Here is a 17,415-nt window from a genome sequence, read left to right as displayed (position 1 = left end):
CATACTGACCAAATACTGAGGTAACATACTGACCAAATACTGAGGTAACATACTGACCAAATACTGAGGTAAAAAACCTCACCAAATACTCAGTGTGTGAACGTGGCCTATAGTCCATGTCAATACGAACACGACAATACCAACATATGTGATGTTTTTATGCTCCATTTATATTTTTGAAACTTTTTTTAATTGAATAAACTGGGATTTTGGGAAGAATTTTTTAGGACACTTAAAAACTTTTTTTTGCAATATTTATTAGTCCCTCATTGAACATGCAATCTTATGATGGTATTAGTAATGTACATACTTTTGGAAGAGGAGTTGGAGAGTTTTTATCTCCAAAATTACTAAAAAAAAAAACAACAAACAAAAAAAATAGTGTGCTAGAGAAAACCTCATCAAAAGGGTAAAATCAGCTCCAACGTGTAATACCAGCCTCCATCCAGAAGATGGCAGCACCTTCCCGCCCGCAGAGCTGGGAACACGGTCATGTAGGCGCTCGATTGCTCTCGTCTTAGCCGATACAACACAATCGATGATACAATTGCTACAGCCTCACTATTACAGAGAAGTGATTACAGGTCACGTGTTTATCACAGTGTGTATTCACACGCGCGTCTCGCCCGCGTTCGGATGCGTTTTTTTTATTGTTTTGTTTTTATTCTTCTGTACGTTCTGGCGTCACAATATCCAGGGGTGGGGCTTAGAATCTGTGGAGTCGTACGCATGCGCAGTCGTGTCCGTGCTGGTCGAGGTTCCGGCGCCGCGGCCGTGCTGCACTCAGGCTGCAGTCATGGTGAAGAAGCGGAAGAACCGGATAGTGATCGACTCCGACACGGACGATAGCGGCAGCGATGACAACCTGGATCAGGTGAGCGACCGATGCTGCATTGTGGCGCACGTCCGACCTGGGCCAAGTCACCTTCTCCCGGGCCCGGGCTGCGGGGCGCACTGGAGCCTTTATGTGGGCGCCGTGCGCTCTGTGCGGGCGGCTGTGGCTCTGGGCTTTCTACACACCATTGTGATAGAGGGGGATTCCAGGGCAATTCCATCAATCTGCGGGGCTCTGATAGGTCCCCCTGGCAGCGGCCTAGACCCCAGGCTCTGATAGCTCCTCCTGGCAATGGCTTTCACCCCAGGCTCTGATAGCTCCTCCTGGCAATGGCTTTCACCCCAGGCTCTGATAGCTCCTCCTGGCAATGGCTTTCACCCCAGGCTCTGATAGCTTCTATAGCTCTAATGGTTCCTCCAAGCAGCGGCCTGGACCCCAGGTTCTCACAGCTCCTCCTGGCGGCGGTCTGGACCCCAGGGTCTCACAGCTCCTCCTGGCGGCGGTCTGGACCCCAGGGTCTCACAGCTCCTCCTGGCGGTGGTCTGGACCCCAGGGTCTCACAGCTCCTCCTGGCGGCGGTCTGGACCCCAGGGTCTCACAGCTCCTCCTGGCGGCGGTCTGGACCCCAGGGTCTCACAGCTCCTCCTGGCGGCGGTCTGGACCCCAGGGTCTCACAGCTCCTCCTGGCGCTAGTCTGGACCCCAGGGTCTCACAGCTCCTCCTGGCGCTGGTCTGGACCCCAGGGTCTCACAGCTCCTCCTGGCGCTGGTCTGGACCCCAGGGTCTCACAGCTCCTCCTGGCGCTGGTCTGGACCCCAGGGTCTCACAGCTCCTCCTGGCGCTGGTCTGGACCCCAGGGTCTCACAGCTCCTCCTGGCGCTGGTCTGGACCCCAGGGTCTCACAGCTCCTCCTGGCGCTGGTCTGGACCCCAGGGTCTCACAGCTCCTCCTGGCGCTGGTCTGGACCCCAGGGTCTCACAGCTCCTCCTGGCGCTGGTCTGGACCCCAGGGTCTCACAGCTCCTCCTGGCGCTGGTCTGGACCCCAGGGTCTCACAGCTCCTCCTGGCGCTGGTCTGGACCCCAGGGTCTCACAGCTCCTCCTGGCGCTGGTCTGGACCCCAGGGTCTCACAGCTCCTCCTGGCGCTGGTCTGGACCCCAGGGTCTCACAGCTCCTCCTGGCGCTGGTCTGGACCCCAGGGTCTCACAGCTCCTCCTGGCGCTGGTCTGGACCCCAGGGTCTCACAGCTCCTCCTGGCGCTGGTCTGGACCCCAGGGTCTCACAGCTCCTCCTGGCGCTGGTCTGGACCCCAGGGTCTCACAGCTCCTCCTGGCGCTGGTCTGGACCCCAGGGTCTCACAGCTCCTCCTGGCGCTGGTCTGGACACCAGGTTCTCACAGCTCCTCCTGGCGGCGGTCTGGACACCAGGGTCTGACAGCTCCTCCTGGCGGCGGTCTGGACACCAGGGTCTGACAGCTCCTCCTGGCGGCGGTCTGGGCCCCAGGGTCTGACAGCTCCTCCTGGCGGCGGCCCGGGCCCCAGGGTCTGACAGCTCCTCCTGGCGGCGGCCCGGGCCCCAGGGTCTGACAGCTCCTCCTGGCGGCGGCCCGGGCCCCAGGGTCTGACAGCTCCTCCTGGCGGCGGCCCGGGCCCCAGGGTCTGACAGCTCCTCCTGGCGGCGGCCCGGGCTCCAGGTTCTCAGTTTTGGCCTCTACATAAGTCACCATGTAGCTCCAGTTTAAGGGCCGGCGGCTGACTTAGGCACCTTGAAATCTCCGAATTCATACATTGTATTTAAAGCGCTACCGTCTCATGGAAATGGCGCTTTAAATGCGGTTTTCTCTCATTAGTGGGATATGCCATCACCTATTGATCGCTGGGGTCTCTTTTTGGACCCCCATGAGCTTGAGATTGGCAGCACTACACTGTATATTCCCTGCACAGTTCCTCCACATCATTTCGAAAGGCGCGAAGCCTCAGAGGGTGAGCGGACATATCTGATGAGGCTGCGGGGCTACGTCAGCTCTGCTGCTCAGGATTAGTGAGGGTCCCAGCAGTCACCATTCCTGGGGTGTACCCTACTTCCAGATCAGGCCCCCTACCTCCCCAAAGACTAGAGGCGGACATGAATGCACAGATCCTTCAAGTCGTCTTTTAGGGGAGCTCCAATATTTGCTTGTCCGGAGATCTGCAGCCTGACTGCATAGGTGGCCGGTTACCTAGGCGATGAGAAATAAACAATAACGCATCCCTCTGTACTGGAGACTTAATAAGCTGCACATTTTTATAAACAAGCTCTTAAGCAATTTTACCCAATTATGAGGATGGGACAATCCCTTTAAAAAGTGATGACATTTGCAGGGTAGACCATTGGTGTGGGACCTTGTATCTCTAAGATCCAGTCAGTTCAATAGGAGATCACAAAATATGCCCCTTAGCTATCAGGTATTATAGGGGGGCAGTGGTTTTAGAATATGTCTGTCTGCCCCCCCACCTGTATGCCCATCTCCCCCCCCCCCCCCCCCCCATGCCCTATCTAATAAAAGCTGCCCGTCCTATCATTATTCTTCTGCTGCTCGGTCGCTCATGCTGCAGTCAGCTGCTGAGAGCCAAAATGAAGGGACTTGGTATTAGGATGTCACTGGGTGGGATGGTCGTCTGTGTGACCGGATCCCTTAAATTGGGGCATTACTCTACTAGTTACTGTATACACATCAGCGGCCCCAGAAGATGGGTGACAAAGTGCTGATCCCAGGGGACCCCACTGATACGGAGACCCTCAGCAGAGCCCCAGCTGAATGGAGTGAAAGTCGAGCATGTGCAGTATTGCTCCAGTCATGGCGTATGGTGCCGAGCACTGTCATTGACCAACTTAGTACAGATCTTTAAAGGGAACCTGTCGGGGTGTAATATGCAGCACCAGGAGCAGTTCTGGGGGTATATTGCTAATCCCTGCCTGTCCCTGTATACACTAGCATAGATAAAGAGATCAATAGACAAAGTATTTCTAAAGATTTTATCTTAGAGCTCGGGGACTAGTCCCCTGGGCGTGGCTTCCCTGGCTAGTCAGCCTCATTAGCATGTTAGTTCACCCTTGTAGTCGTGCTAACATGCTAATGAATCCGCAGCGTCACCGGATGATCTTCCTCTCCTCTACGTCTGCCATCACGTCCGATGCTGGATTTCGGCTCAGTGTGCATGACCCCGGCTTTCAATCATGCTAGTGTATAGAGGGACACTTAGGCAGGGATTAGCAGTATGCACAGACCTGCTCGTGGTTCTGGCTGCATATTGGACCTGACGGGTTCCCTTTAAGCCCACTGTCTGTACACCACCAATGACCATAGAAAACCGCGAGGAGTAAGAACTTCATTAAAACGAATTGTTCTCATTCTTGGCCATATGGGTATCTTATCTGAATTTCCTGGAGGGGGAGGCTCCTGCTGCAGATGGGGTGGGAGGGGGGGCTCCTGCTGCAGATGGGGTGGGAGGGGGAGGCTCCTGCCGCAGATGGGGCGAGAGGGGGGAGGCTCCTGCCGCAGATGGGGCGAGAGGGGGGAGGCTCCTGCCGCAGATGGGGCGAGAGGGGGGAGGAGGCTCCTGCCGCAGATGGGGCGAGAGGGGGGAGGCCGCTCCTGCCGCAGATGGGGCGAGAGGGGGGAGGCCGCTCCTGCCGCAGATGGGGCGAGAGGGGGGAGGCCGCTCCTGCCGCAGATGGGGCGAGAGGGGGGAGGCCGCTCCTGCCGCAGATGGGGCGAGAGGGGGGAGGCCGCTCCTGCCGCAGATGGGGCGAGAGGGGGGAGGCCGCTCCTGCCGCAGATGGGGCGAGAGGGGGGAGGCTGCCGCCGCAGGTTTTTTTTGGCTCAATCTGCAGATGTGTTGGAGGCAGGGGGCTCCTGCTGATGCTGGCATATACAGGAGCGGGGACACGGCTGATTTTTTTTTTCTGAGATGCGCAGAGGTTTTTTTTTTTACGTATTTCTCAGTTTTTATTTAGATCTTTTACAAAATTATAACCAAGGGGAATAAAATCCTGGTGGCATTGCTGGGACATTGTTTGTCTGCACTTTCTGGTTTTCATGCCCCTATATTAACCCTCCCGTCTTCACCTTCCAAAAACCTAATCTATTTTTTGCCTTTCAGGAGCTGCTGTCCCTTGCTAAGCGCAAGAGGAGCGACTCTGAGGAGAAGGAGCAGCCACCAGTGAGCAAGCCTGCCGCAACCTCCGACTCCGAAACCTCCGACAGCGACGATGAAGTGAGTATTTGTAACCGGATCTTTTTATTTGTTACGGGGGCAAGGTGACAAAAATGCCCTAACTTTTCAATTGTGCTTCTTAGTGGACTGTTGGAGGAGTGAAAAATAAGAAAAAAGGAAAACCTGGAAAAGGACTTGACAAAAAAGCGTCAATGAAAAAGACGACTAACAAAGGCGCCTCCTCGGGGAGCTCTGGAAAGGACAGCTCGGGGGAGAGCTCTGCACCTGAGGAAGGTGAATACGAAGCTTCATAAGGGTTAGAAATTTGGACAAATGGGTGTACCTCCACAAGCCGAAGCCAGCCCCCCACCACTGAACTCTCTGCAGCGGGCGCCCCCCACCGACTGTGACCTGCCTGCAGCAGGCGCCTCCCCCACCACTGAACTCTCTGCATCGGGCGCCTCCCCTCCTCCTGCCTGTGATCTGTCCGTGAGCGGACGCACCCCCCCTTCCCCGCCTGTGACCTCTGTGCAGCGGACGCCTCCCCGTCCCCTCCCCGCCTCTGACCTCTCTGCAGCGGGCGCCTCCCTGCCTGTGACCTGTCTGCAGCGGGCGCCTCCCCATCCCCTCCCCGCCTGTGACCTCTCGGCAGCGGGCGCCTCCCCGTCCCCTCCCCGCCTGTGACCTCAGCAGTGGGCGCCTCCCCGTCCCCTCCCTGCCTGTGACCTCTCGGCAGCGGGCGCCTCCCCGTCCCCTCCCCGCCTGTCACCTGTCTACAGGCTGGTAGCACTTTTAGAGTGGTTGTCCAGGATTGACCTTTCCGTAGGATATATAGTTTGGGTCCAGCGCCCCCCTGATTAGGTAATGTCAGCTCTGGAGAGGGAAAGCTGCCAGTTGGTACTTGGTTTAGTGGCCACTGCTGTGGGAGGAGTGTAACTAAGCCCGCGTCTGCTAACTTAGTAGATGCGGCTGTCAATCTCTGGCCTCTGCATATACAGCTTGCTAGCAGCGGGATCGCGTCATTGTATGCTTCATTGGCGTGCCAGTGATGTGGTCACGGGGCGCCGATGGAATAGTAACACACTGGGTCTGCTGATGACCCCTGTGGTCTATCAGTGCTCTTCTGTGAAAGCTAGCAGTTAGCCTGGCATTATTTGAAGATCGTGATTTTTTTTGCTATACTTTGCAGTGCTAATGCACTGCACTGTACATCACAATCGATTAGAAAATCACAGCTTCAAACCCCATAAGAAGACTAGTAAATACGATGGAAGGAAACAAAAACATAAGTTCAAATTACTTCTTTCTTTGTCGCTCCATTGGGAGACCCAGACAATTGGGTGTATAGCTTCTGCCTTCGGAGGCCACACAAAGTATTACACTTTAAAAAGTGTAACCCCTCCCCTCTGCCTATACACCCTCCCGTGCATCACTGGCTCCTCAGTTTTTATGCTTTGTGTTGAAGGAGGCACAACATTCACTCAAGCTCCACATTTTAGTCAGCAGCAGCTGCTGATTATATCGGATGGAAGAAAAGAGGGCCCCAGGGCCCCCGACATGCTCCCTTCTCACCCCACTAAGTCGGCGGTGCTGTTAAGGTTGAGGTACCCATTGCGGGTACAGAGGCTGGAGCCACTTCCCGTTTTTCCTTCCCCATCCCTTAGAGGCTCTGGGAGAAGTGGGATCCTAACCGGTCATCCATCCACTGGGACCGGGCTCCCTCCGCAGCCCCTGTGGGAATCTGCCGGACAGGAGACTTAATATCATCAGGGACAGGCCCTGCATCCAAAAGGTACTATGTGTCCCCTTGGGGACGGTGTATGGAGCGCTCGTGTCACAGACACTGCAGCGGCTGCTGTATTTTTATGGCGACCGGGACTACCGCGCCGACCGTGCCTGTTTGTCGGCCGCGGTATTAAATTTAGTCCCCGGCTTCTGCGGCCTAGTACTATAACTCCCGCCCCCGGGCCTGCCTGTCAGGGGTAAGGGCGGGACGGTCGACCTGAAGTCGACAGTGAGGGCTGGAGCATACTTTAGTGTCCTCCTCCCCCCCTCACTGATCACTGTGGGGCACCAGATTCCCGCACTTTATTAGTCGCCGCCCACGGCCCCCTCCTCCCCTGAGAGCTCCGGCAGCCATTTTTACAATCATTCTGCCGGTGGAGGATTTCAGGAACGAGCTCTGCAGCTCTGGGAGGCCCAAGGCAGGGAATCTGGTGGACACACAACCGCTTGGGCGGTCGGTAAGCCACACCGGTCACCCGGTGCTGGTCCCCCTGGGGTGCCGAAGTGTATATATTTATATATATATCTGTATACATTTTCTCTGTTCGGCCGCATTGTTTTTGCTTTTGGCTATATACCCTCAGTGATCACTCTCCTAGGAGACAACAGCATGTCATTCACAAGGAGCAAGGGTGCCAAGACACAGGGTTATTTTGCAACCTGTACCTCTTGTGCGGCTATGTTACCTGCAGGTTCCACCTACCCTCACTGTGAGCAATGCTCGGCCCCTGTTGCACTCGCTCAGCCGGAGCCTCGGGCACTGGTGGGACCCTCGGCTCAGGTAGAACCGCCGGCTGCCCCTATCCAGGTGGCAGGGACAGAGTTTGCAGTTTTGGCTGAGAAACTGAGTCACTTTCACAATCCATGGCTCAGTCTATGGACAAATGGTCTGCTAAGATACTAGAAGCCTTGCAGTCCAGACCGGTCCTTACACAGGCCCCGGGCACTGTAGGATCATCGCCCCCAGGCCCCTCTCGGGCTGCGCCGCAGCGTGCTCCTGGGGTGGCCCCTATGTCTCACGGGGAGGACTCCGGCACGGACCGCAGTCCCAGACCGGCTAAGCGGGCTCGCTGGGAATCTTCCCCGACTTCATCACGCTGTTTGGGGTCTCAGCATGAGGACTCTCTGGAGGATGAAGCGGAGGTCGCAGCTCAGGGCTCTGATCCTGACGTTGCTCTCAATCTTGATACACCTGAAGGGGACGCCATAGTAAATGACCTTATAGCGTCCATCAACCAGGTGCTAGATCTTTCTCCCCCAACTCCACTTATAGAGGAGTCGGATTCGCAGCAGGAAAAGCACCAGTTTAGGTTTCCCAAACGTACACGGAGTGCGTTTTTCGATCACTCTAACTTCAGAGAGGCTGTCCAGAAGCACAGAGCATTTCCGGACAAACGCTTTACTAAGCGCCTTAATGACATACGTTACCCCTTCCCCTCTGACGTAGTTAAGGGTTGGGCTCAATGTCCCAAGGTGGATCCTCCAGTCTCTAGACTGGCGGCTAGATCCGTAGTATCAGTGGCAGATGGTTCATCGCTCAAAGATGCCACTGACAGGCAGATAGTGCTCCTGATGAAATCCATCTATGAAGCCACAGGCGCGTCTTTTGCCCCGGCCTTCGCAGCCGTGTGGGCACTCCAAGCTATCTCAGCTTGTCTGTCTGAGATTAATGCGGTCACACGTACCTCTGCTCCGCAAGTTGCGTCCTTGACTTCTCAGGCGTCGGTATTTTCATCCTACGCCATGAATGCCGTCCTGGACTCTGCTAGCCGTACAGCGGTAGCGTCCGCCAATTCGGTGGCAGTCCGCAGGGCCATGTGGCTACGCGAATGGAAGGCAGACTCTGCTTCCAAGAAGTTCTTAACCGGTTTGCCATTTTCCGGCGACCGATTGTTTGGCGAGCGATTGGATGAAATTATTAAGCAATCCAAGGGAAAGGACTCGTCCTTACCCCAGTCCAAGCCAAACAGACCTCAGCAACGGAAAATTCAATCGAGGTTTCGGTCCTTTCGGCCCTCAGCCAGGTCCCAACCTTCCTCGTCCAACAGGCCACAGAAGGGCCAGAGGAACTCTTATTCATGGCGGTCTAAGTCACGTCCTCCAAAGGCCGCCGGAGGCACCGTCTGCAAGGCGGCCTCCTCATGACTTTCGGCCTCCCCAAACCGCATCCTCGGTCGGTGGCAGGCTCTCCCGCTTTTGCGACGCCTGGTGGCCAAATGTCCAAGACCGATGGGTGAGAGACATTCTGTCTCACGGTTACAGGATAGAGTTCAGCTCTCGTGCCCCGACTCGTTTCTTCAGAACATCTCCGCCCCCCGAGCGAGCCGAGGCACTTTTTCAGGCGGTGAACACTCTGAAGACAGAAGGAGTTGTGATCCCCGTTCCCCTTCAGGAACGTGGTCGCGGGTTTTACTCCAACTTGTTCGTGGTGCCAAAAAAGGACGGATCATTCCGTCCCGTTCTGGACCTCAAACTGCTCAACAGACATGTGAGAACCAGACGGTTTCGCATGGAATCTCTCCGCTCGGTCATCGCTTCGATGTCCCAAGGAGACTTCCTAGCATCAATCGACATCAGGGATGCTTATCTCCATGTGCCGATCGCACCAGAGCATCAACGCTTCCTGAGTTTCGCCATCGGGGACGAACACCTTCAGTTTGTGGCACTGCCGTTCGGCCTGGCGACAGCCCCACGGGTCTTCACCAAGGTCATTGCATCCGTTGTGGCGGTCCTACACTCTCAAGGCCACTCGGTGATCCCTTACTTGGACGATCTCCTAGTCAAAGCACCCTCCCGGGTGGCATGTCAACACAGCCTGACCGTGGCTCTGGAGACTCTCCAGAGATTCGGGTGGATCATCAATTTCCAAAAGTCAAAACTGACACCGACCCAATCACTGACTTACCTTGGGATGGAGTTTCATACTCTCTCAGCGATAGTCAAGCTACCGCTGGACAAACAGCGTTCTCTGCAGACAGGGGTGCACTCTCTCTTCTTCGGGCCCAGTCACACCCCTTGAGGCGCCTCATGCACTTCCTGGGGAAGATGGTGGCAGCAATGGAGGCAGTCCCCTTTGCGCAGTTTCATCTGCGTCCACTCCAATGGGACATTCTCCGCAAATGGGACAGGAGGTCGACGTCCCTAGACAGGAACGTCTCTCTTTCCCTGGCAGCCAAAACCTCTCTTCAGTGGTGGCTTCTTCCCACTTCTCTGTCGAAGGGAAAATCCTTCCTGCCCCCATCCTGGGCTGTGGTCACGACGGACGCGAGTCTGTCAGGGTGGGGAGCGGTTTTTCTCCACCACAGGGCTCAGGGAACCTGGACTCCGACAGAGTCCTCCCTTCAGATCAATGTTCTGGAGATAAGGGCAGTGTATCTAGCCCTGAAGGCGTTCCATCGGTGGCTCGAGGGCAGGCAGATCCACATACAGTCGGACAACGCCACGGCGGTCGCGTACATCAACCATCAGGGCGGTACGCGCAGCCGTCAAGTCTTCCAGGAAGTTCGGCGGATTCTGCTGTGGGCGGAGGCCACAGCATCCACCATCTCCGCAGTTCACATCCCGGGCGTAGAAAACTGGGAAGCAGACTTCCTCAGTCGCCAGGGCATGGACGCAGGGGAATGGTCTCTTCACCCGGACGTGTTTCAAGAGATCTGTTGCCGCTGGGGAACGCCGGACGTCGATCTCATGGCGTCTCGGCACAACAACAAAGTCCCGGCATTCATGGCACGGTCTCAAGATCACAGAGCTCTGGCGGCGGACGCATTAGTTCAGGATTGGTCGCAGTTTCGACTACCTTACGTGTTTCCTCCTCTGGCAATGCTGCCCAGAGTGTTACGCAAGATCAGGTCCGACTGCCGCCGCGCCATCCTCGTCGCTCCAGACTGGCCGAGGAGGTCGTGGTACCCGGATCTGTGGCACCTCACGGTGGGTTAACCGTGGGCACTCCCAGACCGACCAGACTTGCTGTCTCAAGGGCCATTTTTCCATCTGAATTCTGCGGCCCTCAACCTGACTGTGTGGCCATTGAGTCCTGGATCCTAGCGTCTTCAGGGTTATCTCAAGATGTCATTGCCACTATGAGACAGGCCAGGAAACCAACGTCCGCCAAGATCTATCACAGGGCTTGGAGGATCTTCTTATCCTGGTGCTCTGATAAGGGTTTTACCCCCTGGCCATTTGCCTTACCCACCTTTCTTTCCTTCCTTCAATCCGGAATGGACAAGGGTTTGTCTCTCGGCTCTCTCAAGGGACATGTTTCGGCGCTTTCTGTGTTTTTTCAAAAGCGTCTAGCCAGACTTCCGCAGGTCCGCACGTTCCTGCAGGGAGTTTGCCACATAGTCCCACCTTACAAGCGTCCGCTGGAACCTTGGGATCTTAACAGAGTGCTAAGGGCTCTTCAGAAACCACCTTTCGAGCCGCTGCGAGATGTCTCTCTATCACGTCTTTCGCATAAGGTGGCTTTTCTAGTGGCGGTTACATCGCTCCGTAGAGTGTCGGAGCTAGCAGCGTTGTCATGCAAAGCCCCTTTCCTGGTTTTTCACCAGGATAAGGTGGTTCTGCGTCCGGTCCCGGAATTCCTCCCTAAGGTGGTATCCCCTTTTCATCTCAATCAGGATATTTCCTTACCTTCATTTTGCCCTCATCCAGTTCACCAATGTGAAAAGGATTTGCACTTGTTAGATCTAGTGAGAGCACTCCGGCTCTACGTGTCTCGCACGGCGGCCCTGCGCCGTTCAGATGCGCTCTTTGTTCTTGTCGCTGGCCAGCGTAAAGGGTCGCAGGCGTCCAAGTCAACCTTGGCTCGGTGGATCAAGGAACCGATTCTTGAAGCCTACCGTTCTTCTGGGCTTCCGGTTCCTTCAGGGCTGAAAGCCCATTCTACCAGAGCCGTGGGTGCGTCCTGGGCATTGCGGCACCGGGCTACGGCTCAGCAGGTGTGTCAGGCGGCTACCTGGTCTAGTCTGCACACTTTCACGAAACACTATCAGGTGCATGCCTCTGCTTCGGCAGATGCCAGCCTAGGTAGGCGAGTCCTTCAGGCGGCGGTTGCCCACCTGTAAGAGGGGGCCGTTTTCGGCTCTTTTTATCGAGGTATTCTTTTACCCACCCAGGGACTGCTTTTGGACGTCCCAATTGTCTGGGTCTCCCAATGGAGCGACAAAGAAGAAGGGAATTTTGTTTACTTACCGTAAATTCCTTTTCTTCTAGCTCCTATTGGGAGACCCAGCACCCGCCCCTGTTTCCTTCGGGCTGTTGTTCTTTTGTGTACACATGTTGTTCATGTTGAATTGTTCTTTTGGTTCATGGTTCAGTTCTCCGAACATCCTTCGGATTGAATTTACCTTAGACCAATTTATAAGTTTCCTCCTTCCTGCTTTTGCACCAAAACTGAGGAGCCCGTGATGCACGGGAGGGTGTATAGGCAGAGGGGAGGGGTTTACACTTTTAAAGTGTAATACTTTGTGTGGCCTCCGGAGGCAGAAGCTATACACCCAATTGTCTGGGTCTCCCAATAGGAGCTAGAAGAAAAGGAATTTACGGTAAGTAAACAAAATTCCCTTCTTTTTGCCCAATTAAAAATAAAACAAGAATATACCTTTATCGTTGCATTTGTAGAAGTCGCGTAACGAGACCTGTGCTAATTAAAGGTCTCCCATATTTTGTAAATTCTTCTTCCAGGTGAAGTCTCAGACTCTGACAGTAACAGTTCTTCCTCGAGTTCGGATTCGGACTCCTCTTCGGAGGAAGAGGAGTTTTGCGATGGATACGGAGATGACCTTATGGGCGACGATGAGGATAGAGCGCGCCTGGAGCAGATGACCGAGAAGGAACGAGAGCAAGAGTTATTTAACCGGATTGAGAAACGAGAAGTGCTTAAAAGACGGTACGATCTTATCTGTATAAGTAAAGGGTTAAGGAGAAGGGGAACGAACATATTCATGCCGCTCCAGTCATTGTAGGGAGGGTTGGCAATGTCACAAAAATTGGCGCCCATAAAACATCATGGACGGACAACAGTCGTGTTTTTTAATTCTTATTGCTATCAGGTTTTTTTTCTAATTTTTTTTTTTTTTTTTTTTTTTGTGGTGTAGGTTTGAGATTAAGAAGAAGCTGAAAACTGCAAAGCGCAAGGAAAAGAAAGAGAAAAAGAAAAAGCACGATGAAGAGCAAGAAAAGAAGAAGCAAACGCATATCCTGGAAGCCCAGGCTCAGGTACAAAGCCGATATCCACGGGATGCAAAACTGTCATTATCCACTTCAGTGCGGCCTGATGAATACTAATAGTGTGTAATATGCATACTGTTAGGATTCGGCTGGAGATGTTGTCACATGACCACAAATTTGCCTGATTGTCACTTCTCGACTAGATTCTCATCTGCTTCTGAGACGTGGTTGAGAATCTAATCATGAGGTTACTGTAAGTAGATACTTTTGGTGAAAATGGTGACCTCTTGTTTCTGCTAGCAAATCCGAATCATAACAGTGTGCAGATTACACACTATTTGTATTCAACAAACTTGACGAAAGTCTGTTGTGGGATAGAAGAACTGTAGAAATTTTATATTTAATAATTTTCTTTTCTTTTAATAAAGGTTACGTCCCATAATAAGGAGAGACGCTCCAAGAGAGACGAGAAATTGGACAAGAAGTCCCAAGCGATGGAGGAACTGCGACTGGAGAGAGAGAAAAGAAAGAACAAGACAGGTACGATGTGCCGGATGTGACCGCATGGACTTGACATTGCTGGAGCCCGGTGGGTGATGTACTGTATGGTGGCTCAGTGGTTATTAGTCACCTTGCCATATACGTTAATAGGGCTTATGGGCAGAAGTTGTCTTGACGATTGAGCTCCTGACTATAAAGAGAGAACCAGTTTTAGAGGATCGTTGAGAATTGGTAGTTTAGAAGGAGTCCGACCACTGGGATCTCAATGATAACCAGATACACCCTTGTGAGATTGGGCCGGTGGTCTTGTTTGCCTTCTACCTCTCTATTTATGGTCTACTGCTCTATTAGGCCACCACATAGACAGTGAAGGCTTGATTCACATGGGTACAATGATTGGAGACCGGACCCATCTAATTCTATCAACCATTGAGACAGTATAAAATTTTAGTATGATTTTCGTCTAATTTTAATTTTATTTTTTTTATTTTTAAAGCTGAGCTTATTGCTCGTAAGCAGCCTCTAAAGACGAGTGAAGTTTACTCCGATGATGAAGAGGAGGAAGAAGATGAGAAGTCTAGCGAGAAGAGCGACCATTCCTCTAGATCGTCGTCCTCTTCTGAAGACGAGATGGAGTAAGTGTTTCAGTCCGATCCTTAGGCCGGGGCCACACGGGGCACTACTGCGATCCTCGCATGACACTCGGCTCGCGCTGGCAGCACAGCAGAAGCTGAGTGTCATGCGAGTGTCACTGCGACTGATGTCCGATCATGCGATCGGACCTCAGCTGTGGGGGGCGGGCCGGCGCGGAGGAGGGGAGGGAGGGATTTCTCTCCTTCTCTCCTCCGTTGTTGGCTATTGCCATTCTCGCCCTGCACTCGTGGTACACTGGTGTACTGCGAGTGCAGTGCAATTTTTCTCTCCCCCATAGACTTGAATGGGTGCGAGAGGAATGAGTCTCACATTACAATCGCAGCATACTGTGATTGTTCTCTCGGTCCTATTGGGGCAGAGAAAATAATCGCTCGTGTGCTGAAACACATGCTAGAATTGGTCCGAGTGGAATGCGACGTTTTATCACACTCCACTCGGTCCGCTTTTCATGCCGTGTCTCTTAGGCCTTATGGTAAATGAGCAGCGGATCGGGGAAGCAGTGAATAACTCTAAATATCATTCTTCTCCGATCATCAGAACAGAAGAAATTCCACCCAAGTCATTACCCGTTTCCTTACCTGAAGAACTGAATAAAGTTCGCCTGTCGCGCCATAAGTTGGAGCGTTGGTGCCACATGCCCTTTTTCGCCAAGACTGTGTCCGGATGCTTCGTACGGATCGGGATTGGCAATCACAACAGCAAACCTGTGTACAGGGTAAGCCGTGCGTCCGGCCTCTGGATAGCGTTAAGTGATAACTTCACCCCTCCTCCCCTCCCTGGAGCCAAAAGTTCTACCGTGGAGAGGACTCAATCTGGCTTTACCATGCTGCCCGCTTCTACAGTAGGGGTGCAGAAATCAGCATTCATGCCAATGACTGAGGAGCGGGGTCACACAAACAAATCTGCACATATGTGGCACCTGTCCTGTGCAGCTTTTACACATGTGATGTCTTTCTTTCTCAGGTGGCTGAAATCACTGGCGTAGTGGAAACTGCAAAAGTTTACCAGCTGGGCGGCACGAGGACGAACAAAGGCCTGCAGCTGCGGTAAGACTTCCCCGATATGGGGCACGTAACCATCTCCATCACCTGAATGAATATTCACTTCTACTTCCATGGTATTATAGGCATGGGAGCGACCAGAGAGTATTCCGTTTGGAATTTGTGTCCAATCAGGAGTTCACAGAAAGTGAATTCATGAAGTGGAAGGAAGCTGTGAGTATTAGAATAAGCATATAGATGGAGCTAGAAATGCGTGTTCTTCTTCTTTTTTTTTTTTTATTTTGTATGCTTTAGATACATTTAATAAAGTGTGTGTATGTGTTTATATGTATATTTCTATACTTATTTTTTATTCAGCTTTTCTTTATCGTTCCTTTGGGAGACCCAGACCATGGGTGTTTAGCTTCTGCCTCCGGAGGACACACAAAGTACTACACTTAGTGTAGCTCCTCCCTCTGAGCTTATACACCCTCTGGTGAGCAGACCCAGCCAGTTTATCGCTTTGTGTTCAGGAGGCATACATCCACACATGCATTCTCATATGATTTTCCCTTTTGGAATGAGTTTAAAGAAGTGCGGGTCCACGTCTGGACTCCCGGCATGTCCCTTCTCACCCCACGGTGTTGTAAGGTTGATTTCCTAGGCTGGAGCCTTACATGCCGTGCTCTTTAACCATCCCTCCTGGGCTCTGGCTTGAAGTGGGAGCCAGCGCGGTCTCCATGCTTGGCAGGAGACCGGTCTCCATCCGCAGCCCTTCAGGACCCTGCTGGACCGGAGCACTCATCCCCAGGGACATGGCCCTGCATCTCAGCAGCTAAGTACCTGAGACGTTTATATTTGGGGGTCCCTGTGCTTTATTGTTGGGGGAGAGTGTGCTTATTGTATTTTCTGACATTTCCAGCGGGTTCTCTAGCTGTCGCCCGAGAACCGCGCCGATGGTGCCTGCACGTCTGCCTCGTCGCTCAAATTTAGGCCCCGGCTTCGCCGGAGGCCTAGTTTCGTTTCACTGCCCTAGCATGTCACTCATGCAGAGGGACAGCGCGGCTCCTCCCGGCGGCCGTTCTGCACAGGGGAGGGACACTCCCCACTGCTGTGCTTGTCTCCTCCCCTGTAGGTCTCTATGGCTCTCCAGATCCCGCTCTTTATGCAAGTCCCGCCCCCTCTCTTCGCTCCGGCGGCCATTTTCTCAGAGTTCTCTCAGCGTTGGTCTGCGTTCTGCATCCCTGCTGAGGTGCTGTGTTTGGGGGTCTGGGCTTCGGGATCTGGAGGGCACACAACACCGCTCTGCACAGCACAGCGGTCTGGTAAGCCACAACCGGCTCTGGTTGTGGACCTCTGTATATACTCTCTGGGGTTCATTCTCTGGCAGAGCCCCCACTCCAGCAGCATGTCTCACACGAGGAGCAAGGCTCCAAAGCTTTATGCTGTATGCGCTGCGTGTAAGCTCCTGCTGCCTGAACCGAGCACCTATCCTCATTGTGATGTCTGCTCTAACTTGGCGGTGCCACAGCCTGGAATTGCCCCCCCAGTGGTCTCTCAGGCTGCTCCTGCTCCTGTGGCTGAGCCCCCGGCTTGGGTAGAGTCCTTTTCTAGGTCTATCTCCCAGTCTTTCTTCGGCGCTCCATTGGGAGACCCAGACGATTGGGTGTATAGCACTGCCTCCGGAGGCCACACAAAGCAATTACACTAAAAAGTGTAAGGCCCCTCCCCTTCTGGCTATACACCCCCCGTGGGATCACTGGCTCACCAGTTTTCTGCTTTGTGCGAAGGAGGTCAGACATCCACGCATAGCTCCACTGTTTAGTCAGCAGTAGCTGCTGACTATGTCGGATGGAAGAAAAGAGGGCCCATATGGGGCCCCCAGCATGCTCCCTTCTTACCCCACTTGTGGTTTGTAAGGTTGAGGTACCCATTGCGGGTACGGAGGCTGGAGCCCACATGCTGCTTTCCTTCCCCATCCCCCTGAGGGGCTCTGAGGAAGTGGGATCTTACCGGCCCCCAAGCCCTGAGGCCGGGCTCCATCCACAGACCCAGTGAACCTGCTGGATACGGAGCTGGGTACCGTTCAGGGACAAGGCCCTGCAACTTTCAGGTACTCTGTGTCCCCGTACGGACAGGCACGCACACGCCAGACTTGCTGGGTGTGTTAGTGCGCCGGGGACAGTAGCGCTGCACGCTGGGGTTTGAGTCACAGCAGCTTAGCTGTGTGACTTCATGTGCTGGGAACTACCGCGCCGGCCACTCTCGGAGCGGCGGCGCGGCTGGGACTTGTAGT

The 17,415-nt window shown here is 53.7% G+C and overlaps 1 protein-coding gene across 1 annotated transcript in view; it reads left to right on the top strand.

The window, feature by feature from the left end:
* The first annotated feature begins 725 nt into the window (after positions 1-725).
* RTF1 (RTF1 homolog, Paf1/RNA polymerase II complex component) overlaps positions 726-17,415 on the top strand; it is a 90,084-nt gene continuing 73,394 nt past the window's right edge. The window contains exons 1-10 of the mRNA XM_075329892.1: positions 726-874; positions 4,978-5,091; positions 5,175-5,325; positions 12,499-12,703; positions 12,912-13,032; positions 13,413-13,524; positions 13,982-14,120; positions 14,677-14,854; positions 15,103-15,185; positions 15,266-15,353. Of these exons, the coding sequence (XP_075186007.1) occupies positions 797-874; positions 4,978-5,091; positions 5,175-5,325; positions 12,499-12,703; positions 12,912-13,032; positions 13,413-13,524; positions 13,982-14,120; positions 14,677-14,854; positions 15,103-15,185; positions 15,266-15,353 (1,269 nt within the window). The 5' untranslated portion in view covers positions 726-796. The remainder of the gene's footprint in view (positions 875-4,977; positions 5,092-5,174; positions 5,326-12,498; positions 12,704-12,911; positions 13,033-13,412; positions 13,525-13,981; positions 14,121-14,676; positions 14,855-15,102; positions 15,186-15,265; positions 15,354-17,415) is intronic.

The sequence above is a fragment of the Anomaloglossus baeobatrachus genome, chromosome 12, assembly GCF_048569485.1.
Source record: "Anomaloglossus baeobatrachus isolate aAnoBae1 chromosome 12, aAnoBae1.hap1, whole genome shotgun sequence".
NCBI lineage: Eukaryota > Metazoa > Chordata > Amphibia > Anura > Aromobatidae > Anomaloglossus > Anomaloglossus baeobatrachus.
Note: the sequence above shows the minus strand (reverse complement) of the source record. Positions and strands in the feature narration are given on the sequence as shown.